The 10,914-nt window shown below is 51.5% G+C and overlaps 1 protein-coding gene across 1 annotated transcript in view; it reads left to right on the top strand.

Moving 5' to 3' along the window:
- Nucleotides 1-10,914, top strand: part of HERC1 (HECT and RLD domain containing E3 ubiquitin protein ligase family member 1) — a 114,220-nt gene that overhangs the window by 57,403 nt on the left and 45,903 nt on the right. Inside the window, exons 38-42 of the mRNA XM_015420137.1 lie at nucleotides 2,552-2,750; nucleotides 3,925-4,085; nucleotides 6,230-6,346; nucleotides 9,403-9,634; nucleotides 9,770-9,894. Of these exons, the coding sequence (XP_015275623.1) occupies nucleotides 2,552-2,750; nucleotides 3,925-4,085; nucleotides 6,230-6,346; nucleotides 9,403-9,634; nucleotides 9,770-9,894 (834 nt within the window). The remainder of the gene's footprint in view (nucleotides 1-2,551; nucleotides 2,751-3,924; nucleotides 4,086-6,229; nucleotides 6,347-9,402; nucleotides 9,635-9,769; nucleotides 9,895-10,914) is intronic.

The following is a 10,914-nucleotide window of genomic DNA, read 5'->3' as shown; positions in this document are numbered from 1 at the left end:
CAGCCTCGCTGCTGCATAAGTTAGTTTGCTCTGGAGCCCTCCTTCCTGAGCTCAGGCAAAAATGTGCGAGCCGGAAGCTAAAAAACTGTGATCTAGCTCACACTGACTCAGGTTAGAGGGAACACGGGTCCATGGATGAACTGCTTTCGGTCCTGGAGACCCCCAAACGGCATTGAGGGGGCTTCAGCCAACTAAACGGTGTTTTTTCAGCAACATTACATAAGAACATAAGAACATAAGAGACGCCAATGTTGGATCAGGCCAAAGGCCCATCCAGTCCAACACTCTGTGTCACACAGTGGCCAGAAATACCAGTGCCATCAGGAGGTCCAGCAGTGGGGCAAGGACATTAGAAGCCCTCCCACTGTTGACCCCCCCCAAGCACCAAGAAGACAGAGCATCACTTGCCCCAGAGCCCCTAGCTATACCTTGTGGCTAATAGCCACTGATGGACCTCTGCTCCATATGCTTATCTAATTCCCTTTTGAAGCCATCCATGCTTGTAGCACCCACCACTTCCTGTGGCAGTGAATTCCAAGTGTTAATCACTCTTTGGGTGAAGAAGGACGTCCTTGGATTGAACCTGGGACCTTCAGGATGCCAAGCAGAGGCTGTCCCACCGAGCCACGGCCCCTTCTCCAAATGTGCCCCTTTGCCACAATTCCCCCCCAGCTGGGCTCTGTTCCAAATGTAGACAGTAGCTGCTTGGGTGGGGGAAAAGCGCTCACCCCCAGTGATTACTAGGAGAGAACTGGTGGGCAGTGAAGGATTTGGCACCCTTCCCTGGCATTAGCACTGTCAAGGAGATGTGGGCGCAGCTGCCGCTGCCCGGACTGGCCACTTTTCCCTCTGAGGCTCTCTCACCTGGTGGCTGCCTTACGGCTTTCCCAGCCGGTGCTGGTCAAGACAGTGTTGCGTTGACTTAGAGAAGCTTCTTCCTGGGAGCCACAGTCAGTGCGGGACAGACAAGCTGCCTCCCCCCCCTTCCCTTCCTCCTAAAGACCTCTGCATTTTTGCCGTGATCAGCCCCTGCAGCTCTCTACCCATCTCGGTTACCTCTGCTCAGTGCCCTGACGATTCCCACAAGTAGTGGGTGGGGTGGGGGGGACACCCCCCCAAGCATTCTGGGCAGATGCGTGTCCAAGCAGAAGCCCGCCCCATCTGCTGGGTGAGCAACTACCCTGGGTTTGGGGCTGAGGTTTTTGTGGTCAGTCGAGAAGTCAGCCTCGCTGCTGCATAAGTTAGTTTGCTCTGGAGCCCTCCTTCCTGAGCTCAGGCAAAAATGTGCGAGCCGGAAGCTAAAAAACTGTGATCTAGCTCACACTGACTCAGGTTAGAGGGAACATGGGTCCATGGATCAACTGCTTTCGGTCCTGGAGACCTCCAAGCGGCGTTGAGGGGGCTTCAGCCAACTAGGCGGTGTTTTTTCAGCAGCGTCGAATGAGAATGCCCATCTTTCTGTTTTTGTTAACCTGGTGAATTATCGGTGTGGTTTTCTTTTCACAAGGTAGGGACCTTTGTCGCAGAGAAAAGGCAGCCTTTCTTCCTGCGATGCGGCTTTGGCGTACGATGTGTCAGTAGATGATTAAAGAACAGGGCGTTAGGTTTTTTAGCAGCTGTATTTTAGACGACAAGCAAATGTATTGATTGGCATCGTTGCTAGAATAGTTTCCCTGAGGCCACGGTAGCTGGTATCCTAGCAACTAACCAGATCTTCTGCGAATGGGTTAGAGCATCGCAAATCAAGTGTAGTTCCATTCCTTTGCTTCTGGACCAAATTTTCACAAAATTTTGAGGAAGAACATCAGATTGAGAGAGGGGGACAGTTCACAGTGTGGGCAAAAACGACTTAGGGAGATGTGGCACTTTTCAGAGGGAAAGCAGTGTGAAATAGCTCCGGCCTTCCCTCCCCTGGCTGCTTTCCTGCTTTCAAAAGTCATTGAGAAAAAGAAATAATTTCCTTGTGTTAGTATCAATGCTCCCTCTAAGCTGTGGAGTCCTGTGTGCAAAAATTCTACTTTGTGAGCGACTGGCATTAAAGTTGTGAGCGAGCGATTTGGCTGCTGCATCAATTAGTTTGCTCTGGACTGGAGCCATCCTTCCTGAGCTAAGACAAAAATGTGTGAGCTGGAGGCTAAAAGGCTGTGAGCTAGCTCACACTAACTCAGCTTAGAGGGAACAGTGTATATCATTTTGTGCTCCTAGTTAAAAAGGGAATCTGTCCCTCCCATATGACAGCTGAAAGCTAGCCAAGGCAGGCAACCAGCGGGGCTGTGGTGTCTTCCTGCCCCGCTGTTGAACTTCCCAAAGTTATTCCTCTGGATGCTGGACTAGGTGAACCTTTAGTTTGAGACTCAAGAGGTGCCTCCGGATCTTCTGGGATCCAGTTCCAGTGAGAGGGAGGAGTTTGCCTCGTGACGCAGTAGCAGCCAGTGACTCCCCCACCCCAGCCTTCACCTTTAGCATCAAAACTTTAGAGTCCTTCCTAACAGCTGCGGGTGCCTGGGTGTCTTTCTGTGTCCCTCAATGAGACGAAAAATTGATTCTGCAGAAGTGGACCAGCAAGCTGAAGAGAACGACCCAGCTCAGCAGGCCCAGACCCCGGTCACAACGAGCCCTTCCGCTTCCAGCACGACTTCTTTCATGAGCAGCTCTCTGGAAGACACCACGACGGCCACCACGCCGGTCACGGACACGGAAACGGTTCCTGCCTCCGAGTCGCCGGGCGTGATGCCTCTCAGCCTCCTTAGGTACAGGCCGACTTGTGATCTGCCTTCCTGCAGATTATTCGGGAAGGCTTTAATCGCTTGCTTCGTGAGGCTGTGTTTGGCTTTTTTAAGGCACAGATCCTCATTTTCTGTGACAGTATTTGCAAATTTTAACGAACTGAACATAGTGTGGAGGAGAGCAAGTGAGAAAGGAACGCATGGGTCCCATTCCAAGAGTGTCTCTTTCCCAGCCAGTTCAAGCCACAGAATACCCTTCTTCAGGGGTCATTTTGTAGGAAAAGAGGTGCAGGAGCGCATTAGCATAACTTATTTGCATATGCCGCACCCCCTGATGTCACCAGAAGTGTGTCAGAAGGCAACACCCATCGCTCAGGTTTCACTGGACTGTTTTGGATTGCTAGCTATGTGGGGGGGGACGCAGATCTGCCCTCACAGAGGAGGGGGCTCTGCAACTTACCTGGCTGCTTCTTGCTCCTTGTGGCCCGACTGAGGGCTGCTGGGAGGAGGGGGTGGGGCCTGTGGCATGGGCCCGCCCCCTGGGCTCCTTACTGCCGGAGCTCTGCTCCTGTGCGCTCCTGCAGGAAATAACCCCTGCCCTTCTCAGATAATCAGTATTGATGCCCAAGAGCTGGGGTGTCCAACGTGGCACCCACCAATCACCTTTCTTAGTTTTTGAAAGTGGGTGGGGCCAGGTTTGAGTTTTGCCCTGCAGGGCTTCTGATTGGCCATGGGAGATCTGATTGATTTGTTAAACAGTTTGTCTCTGAAACGTTGAAGAGTTACTATTACAGTTATGCATAATTTTAACTCCCTGACATTTTATGGTTTGCTCCACCTCCTGTGGCAGCCACATTGTGGTTGGGCCCACTACCTTTTGCCAGAAAGGTGCCCTCAGTTCGAAAAGGGTTCGGGACCCCTGGTCTAAAGCTCTAGTACACTTCGGAGCTGTTTCTTCAACACCTCTCTTCACTGGCTCCCAGACCGTTTCTAAAACTCCACTCGGGCTAAAAAGCAGCTTGCTGGACAAGGAGAGATGCAACGAGGGGGAGGTGTGGCTAGCTCTCCCTGCGCATAAGAAGTCTCCTTACTAGATTGTAGGTATTGCCTGGTGATACCTGAGAGCCAGGAATTTAATTCGGAGGCTGGGCGCATCCTGCCTGCTCTTGGTTTAGATACGCTTATTCCTTTTCCAAAGGCAAATGTTCTCAAGCTACCCAACGACGACGGTGCTTCCGACGAGGCGTGCGCAGACCCCTCCCATCTCCTCCTTGCCAACGTCACCCTCCGACGAGGTGGGCCGGAGACAAAGCCTCACCTCTCCCGACTCTCAGTCCGCAAGGCCCACCAACCGCACAGGTAGGCGAGACCCGAGACGCAGGGCTCAGCACTTAAGAACATAAGAGAACATAAGAAACCAATGTTGCATCAGGGCAATGGCCCATCCAGTCCAACCCTCTGTGTCATATGGTGGCCAAAAATACCAGGTGCCCTCAGGAGGTCCAGCAGTGGGGCCAGGACACGAGAAGCCCTCCCACTGTTGCCCCCCCCCCAAGCACCAAGAAGACAGAGCATCCCTTGCCCCAGACCGAGAGTTCCTATCTATACCTTGTGGCTAATAGCCACTGATGGACCACTGCTCCAGATGCTTATCCAATTCCCTCTTGAAGCCATCCGTACTTGTAGCCGCCGCCACCTCCTTTGGCCGTGAATTTCACGTGTTAATCACTCTTTGGGTGAAGAAGGACTTCCTTTTAGCCGTTCTAACCCGACTGCTCAGCAATTTCATGGCGTGCCCACAAGGAGTTCTTGTACTGTGAGAAAGGGGGGAAAGTACCTCTTTCTCTACCTGCTCTATCCCATGCACAATCTTATAAACCTCGATCTTGTCACCCCTCAGCCGTCGTTCCTCCAAGCTCAAGAGCCCCAAGCGCTTTAACCTTTCTTCATAGGGGAAGTGTTCCAACCCTTTGATCATTCTAGTTGCCCTTTTCTGCACTTTTCCCAATGCGATAATATCCTTTTTGAGGTGTGGTGACCAGAACTGTACACAGTACTCCAAATGAGGCCGCTCCATGGATTCGTACAGGGGCATTAGGATACTGTTTCCCGAGTTCGTGCAGCTTTGTTAGGGCCTTCTGAAACCTGCATCGAAGTGTGAGTTCAGCCTGCAACACCGTGGAACTCTTAAGCAGTGGTCGGAAGATATTCTTGCCTCCTCTGCTCCAGAAATACTGGCACAGCATGAGCCACTCCCGTAAAACATTTATTGATGAGGTGCTCTGGTCCTGAGATGTGCCGTGGGAGGTGCTGATGCTTGTTGCCTGAGATCCAGTGCCTTCCCCACGGGCGGTCAGGTGGGATGGCATCTGGGTGGGCGGGGATGGAGCTTGATTGTGTGGCTTTGGGCAAAGATATGCAGAATCCTCCACGTGTCCAGCCGGAGCGCAGATGGCCTTATCTGCAGGGTTGTTTGGAGGACGAAACATGGTAACGATTGTAAAGTGTTCTGCAACTTCAAAAGTATATATAAATTAGTTATAAGCTTGCATCATGTTGTCTCTGAAGTGCCAGTTTGGGGGAGTGGTTAAGTGCGTGGACTCTAATCTGGGAGAACCGGGTTTGATCCCCCACTCCTCCACTTGCACCTGCTGGTGAGACCTTGGGCAAGCCATAGTTCTCTCAGAGCTGTTCTCTCAAAAGCAGTTTTCCCAGAGCTCTCTCAGCCTCACCTACCTCACAGGGTGTCTGTTGTGGGAAGGGGAAGAGAAGAGAAGAGATTGGATTTATACCCCGCCCTTCACTACCCAAAGGTATCTCAGAGGGGCTTACAAACTCCTTTCCCTTCCCCTCCCCACAACAGACACCCTGTAAGGTAGGTGGAGCTGAGAGAGCTCTGACAGGAACGGCTCTTTTTCAAGAACTGCTCTTATCAGAACAGCTCTTATCAGAAGGGAAAAGGAGTGTGAGCCGCTCTGAGTCTCCTTTGGGTAGTGAAGGGTGGGGTATAAATCCAATCTCCTCCTCCTCTTCCTCTTCTTCTTCTCTAGTGCTGCCTGTATCTTAATTTCTCTGTGGAGAGTGGCCGTGAGGGGGGGGGGAGCCCAGCAACAGCTTTCCTCAATTGCACGTTCTCCCCCCCCCCCCTGTAATTTCCAAGCATGAACAAGGGCTGGATTTCTCAAATTCTCCGGTCCCTCTGAGGAACCAGTCTCCTTACACGACACCTTTTCATCTGTGGAGCCAGAAGTTCTAAATAATTTCTCAGAGTCGGACGGGATCAGTAAGCGTTCGGCAATTGCAGACTTTGATGTTCTGGGTCCTTTGATCGTGCTCATCCATTGTTGTCGTCCTCCTCTTTGGAGTCTGCATTTTGTGAGCCTCCTCCGCTTTTAAACGGTTGTCACTTAACTGATCAAATGAGCGAGAGGCACCGTCGGGAGGACGAACACCAGGGGTGCTGCCGATCCACCATGACAGTGTCTTTTCCTCCCAACCCACAGCTTTATCAGACCCGAGCAGCCGCCTTTCAACATCTCCTCCGCCCCCTGCGATTGCGGTGCCGTTGTTAGAGATGGGGTTCTCCCTCCGGCAGATTGCAAAAGCGATGGAAGCCACAGGTAAGCCGTCCGTTGCCGAGGAACATGTGTCAGTGTGAGGGAGTGCAATCTCCTTCAAGTTTTAAAAAAAGAGGAAGCTGTCCTGGCCCGGATAGCTCCGGCAAGCTCAATCTTGTCAGATCTCGGAAGCTAAGCAGGCCCGACGCTGGCAAGTACTTGGAAGGGAGACCTCCAAGGAATACCAGGGCTGAGAGGCAGGTAATATCAAGCCATCTCTCTGAGAAACGTCTGAACCCCACTAGGGGTTTCCAGAAGCTGCCATGACTTCCAGGCAAACAAGCACATACAGACACACATCTACACATGCACACACACACACACCCCAAAAAAAGGAAGCTAAGCTAGTCCTGGTCAATGCTCCCTCTAAGCTGTAGAGTCTTGTGAGCAAAAACTCTACTTTGTGAGCTACGGGCATTAAAGTTGTGAGCGAGCGATTTGGCTGCCGCATAAATTAGTGTACTCTGGAGCCCTCCTTCCTGAGCGAAGACAAAAATGTGTGAGCTGGAGGCTAGAAAACTGTGAGCTAGCTCACACTGACTCAGCTCAGAGGGAACACTGGTCCTGGTTCTACTCCTGTGCCAAGGAGGCCCGAATTCTGTGCTCAGCTTAAAAGATGTAAATAAAACCCATTTTTATGATTAATTTATACTGAAGCGAGTCATGTTAGCTAATCGTAGCAGGAGGACCAAAGGATATTGTGTTCTTTGAGTGTGGGCCGGGCAAGGCCGTAGCATGTGTGTCGTAGTGACAGTGTTCTTGAGTATGTGCTGAGTGAGTGTCTTTTCATCACAATCCAGATGTCATAATCCCAGCTACAGTGATCCCCCAGCCTGGGGGCCGGATGAGGCCCCCGGAGGGCTTCCATCAGCCCCGCAGTGGAACTGGCCATTTCCTGCTTCCAGTTCTGCTGCTGCTGCTGCTGCATCCTAGCTTGCTTTGCCAGACTCTCTTAGTCACTCAGCCATTTCATGTTTTGACCTGGGTCCTAGACTCAGAACTCTGAGCATGAGATTTCTGTGGTGAATGTCAATAAATCAAAAGTAGCTTTGCAGCTTACAGAGCTAATGTTTTGAGCATGCTTTTATTTTATTGTGTTTGTGTCCTTTATAAAGTTTGTATCTCCGCTACCTGGCATTACATGTTATGACAAGCAGGGCCCGGCCCAACAATGTCTCATTTATGTCAGATCCGTCCCTCATAACAAATGAGTTTGACACTCATTTTTGGTCAAACACATGGCAACATTTGCCCCGGCTGAGTCGATGAAGGATAAGGGGAAGTGGGAAAGAGCACAGGTTGAGATTAGGCACGAAAAGGGAGGCCAAAAACCCTGCAAGGCACGCACGTCCCATCGTCCTGGTCGCTTTCCCATTTCAGCCGCCGGGCACATTCACAGCTCATCTCTGGAGCTTCAAGAGATGGAAACTGGCTTGTGAACAAAGAGGAAGAGTGGTTTAACTCAGTTTTCATTTGTCAAGGGAAATGTCAAGAGTTCCATGAAGTGAACTCTGGAGATTCAGTTGTTTCTTTGTCCTTTTTTGTGTGGATACTAGTTTTATTTTATAGCAGCAAACATAAACAAACAAACAAAACAACATAACATGGGAGAATCCCGCCACCTTTTTGAATGGACTGTTACATAATCCATACCTCTCTCAATATAGAAATGTTTCTGCACCTTATGTTATTAGGCATAGCTTTGCACATTTTATCGCAAATGTTCTTCTGTCCTCTGTCTCGGTTATATTCATGTTTCATCTATATATCTAATAGCCAAGTCGCCCCCGTGCGTGCGGATACCTAAATCCATGCATCGGGGGCACCTGGGGGGGGGAGATTTTCGTGCACCCAGGTGTGCACAAAAATCTTAAAAGTTAAAAAAATATCGGGGGGATACTTAAATCCCCCCAAAAGTGACAGAGCGTCCCCTGCGCATGCGCAGGGAACGCTTTGCAGCCAGCCTCACCACTGCCTTGGAGCTGGGGGGGGGAGCAGCGAGGCCCGGTGGCTATAAGCCGCGCGGCCCTCGCTTTGGAGTGGGGGGGAGGGGGAGAACGGCAAGGGCCGGCAGCTACAAGCCGCGCGGCCCTCGCTTTGCAGCGGTGGGGGAGGGACCGACGAGGCCCGGCAACTGCAAGCCGCTCGGGCCTGGGTTCGGAGCGGGGGGGGAGGAGGCGGGTTGAGGGAGATCGAGCGGGAGGGGTGGAGGAGATGGAGGAACCGGTGGGATGGGGGGAAGAGCTTACCTGCTCCTGCTAGTTCCTCCTCCACCGGCTCCCCCCCCCGCAAGTTTCGCGGGTCTTCTTTCCTGTCTATATACTAATAGCCAAGTGTCTCCAGCTCGTGCGGATACTTATTTCCGCAAATTGGGGGCACATGGAGGTTGAACAGAAATCCCTGCACACTTGAGGCATTACTTAGGTGTGCAGAAAAATCTGACATGTTTTAAAAAAATATACGGGGATACTTAAATCCCCCCAAAACTGAAACTGCGTTCTGGCGCACACGTGGAGAATGAACTTGCCGTTTGGAACTGTGGTGGAGCTTGCTGCTGCTGCTGCAAGCTGCGAGGGAGCCGGGGGAGCCTTGGTGGGTGGGCGGCTTGGAACCATGCAGGGCTCATCGCAGTTGCTCCTGGCCGAGGGGGGCGGGAAGCCTGGGCAGGCAGGCAGCTGAGGCCCAGGCAGGGCTTGCCGCTGTTGCTGCTGGCCTCACCTGCAGCGGCCTCCTCCTCCTCCTCAGTGAGGACCTCCTCCTGCTTTGCAGGCTGGGGGGCATACTCCCCCCCCCGCGAGTATCGCGGAGTCCCGCTTCTTGTTTATTATATTCTTCCATCCAATTGTAAAGTCTTGACCATGTTTCTTCCAAAGCTTTCCTCTTTATATCCTTTCAGAATTAAAGTTAATTCATCCATTTCAGCCATTTCCAGTGGTTTTGTTTATTATTTCTTCTTTTGAAGGTATCTCTTTTCTTTTCCAATATTTAGCGTGTTTCTTTGTCCTTTTTAACGGAAGGTGTAACTGGAGGTTTACTTGTGCGTTTTCCTTCTGCTTCAGGCGCCAGAGGGGAAGCGGACGCCCAGAATATCACAGTCCTGGCCATGTGGATGATTGAGCATCCCGGGAACGAGGAAGATGAAGAGCCTCAGTCGGAAGAAACGGCGGACCCACGCCACGGATCAGTCGTCTCCGGGGGCAGCGGGAAGTCTAGCGAGCAGGGCTACTTGCAGTCTCCCGGAGACATCCCTTCCGCCGACGCCACTGAAATGGAGGAAGGCTTCAGCGAAAGGTAAAGCGCGAGTTTCTTCGGCTGCACCGAAACCGGTTACAGGAACCAGATGAAGACGGTGACTCGGTTTTGTGTAGGAGTCTGTGACTGTAGCCCTCATCCCCACTGTTTCTCCTCTCTCCTGTGTGCTTCCAGCCACGAGAACATGGACCACGCAGAAAACGCGGCCTCTGGAAGCGGACCGGCTTCGAGGGGCCGGTCGGCAGTGACGAGGAGGCACAAATTTGACTTGGCAGCTCGGACGCTGTTGGCACGTGCTGGTGGGTGTCTGGAACTTTTTCCCTCCCGCCTCTCCCACGCTTTAAGTTAGCAAGGACAGTGCTTAAACTGCCTGGCCCCCATGTGTGTATCAGTCGATGTTTTGAATGTTCATATGGCCGTATATGCCAGGGTCTCTAGGCAGGTCACACCACACTAAGGCTTCTTTAGAAGATAAGTGTTTATTGGTAGTCCAGTAAATAGGTACCACTTCGGTGGGAAGGTAACAGTGCTCTGTATGCCTTGGCGTCTAGTCATGCCGGCCACATGACCACGGAAATGTCTCCGGACAGCGCTGGCTCTTCAGCTTGGAAACGGAGATGAGCACGTATACAGCTTGTGTCAGGAATAGCCTGTAATATAGGTTCTTCTGATTTATAGGAATATTGAACTTAACCCCCCCCCCCCAATAGCATAAGCCAATTATTATGTTTCACGTGTGCGGGCTGAAGCAAGCAGGCTAAGCCGTTAAGGTTCCCAGCCGTCTAATTGCAGCTGGAGACAGCAAGGTCAAAACAGCAATAGCGCTCAGTAGGGAAGTGCTGGGAAGTGCTGGGAATGAGGAGGAGAAAATCACCCCCACGTACCAATGCTATGACAGGGCTACCTGACAATATATTAGGGCCGCGGTAGCTCAGAGGGTAAGACGTTGAGCTGCAGACCAGAAGGTCGGTAGTTTGGCAGTTCGAGACCCGAGTGCCGCGTGACAGAGTGAGCGCCTGTCTCTGGCCCCCAGCTCCTGCCAAACTATTTAGTTACTTATTTGTTAAACTTTTATTATCCTGCCCTGCCAGCCAAGGCTGGCTCAGGGTGGCTTGCAACAGATAAAATTCCAAAATACATATATATCATAAATACAACATTAAAATACTATGTTAAAACCAAATATACTAATATACTTATGCGTCAGTACCGTTGGTCTACATTAGATGTTATAAGAAGATCCTTCAGATGTTGTAAAAGGGGGGAATCGGCTTGGGCAGTTATTAGGGGTCCAGTTCGCCAAACAATGTCCGTTGGCA

Source organism: Gekko japonicus, unplaced genomic scaffold (genome assembly GCF_001447785.1).
Source record: "Gekko japonicus isolate JY-2015 unplaced genomic scaffold, Gekko_japonicus_V1.1 scaffold369, whole genome shotgun sequence".
In the NCBI taxonomy this organism is placed as follows: Eukaryota; Metazoa; Chordata; class Lepidosauria; order Squamata; family Gekkonidae; genus Gekko; species Gekko japonicus.
The sequence above is the reverse complement of the archived record's forward strand: the minus strand, read 5'-3'. Positions and strand labels throughout refer to the sequence as shown.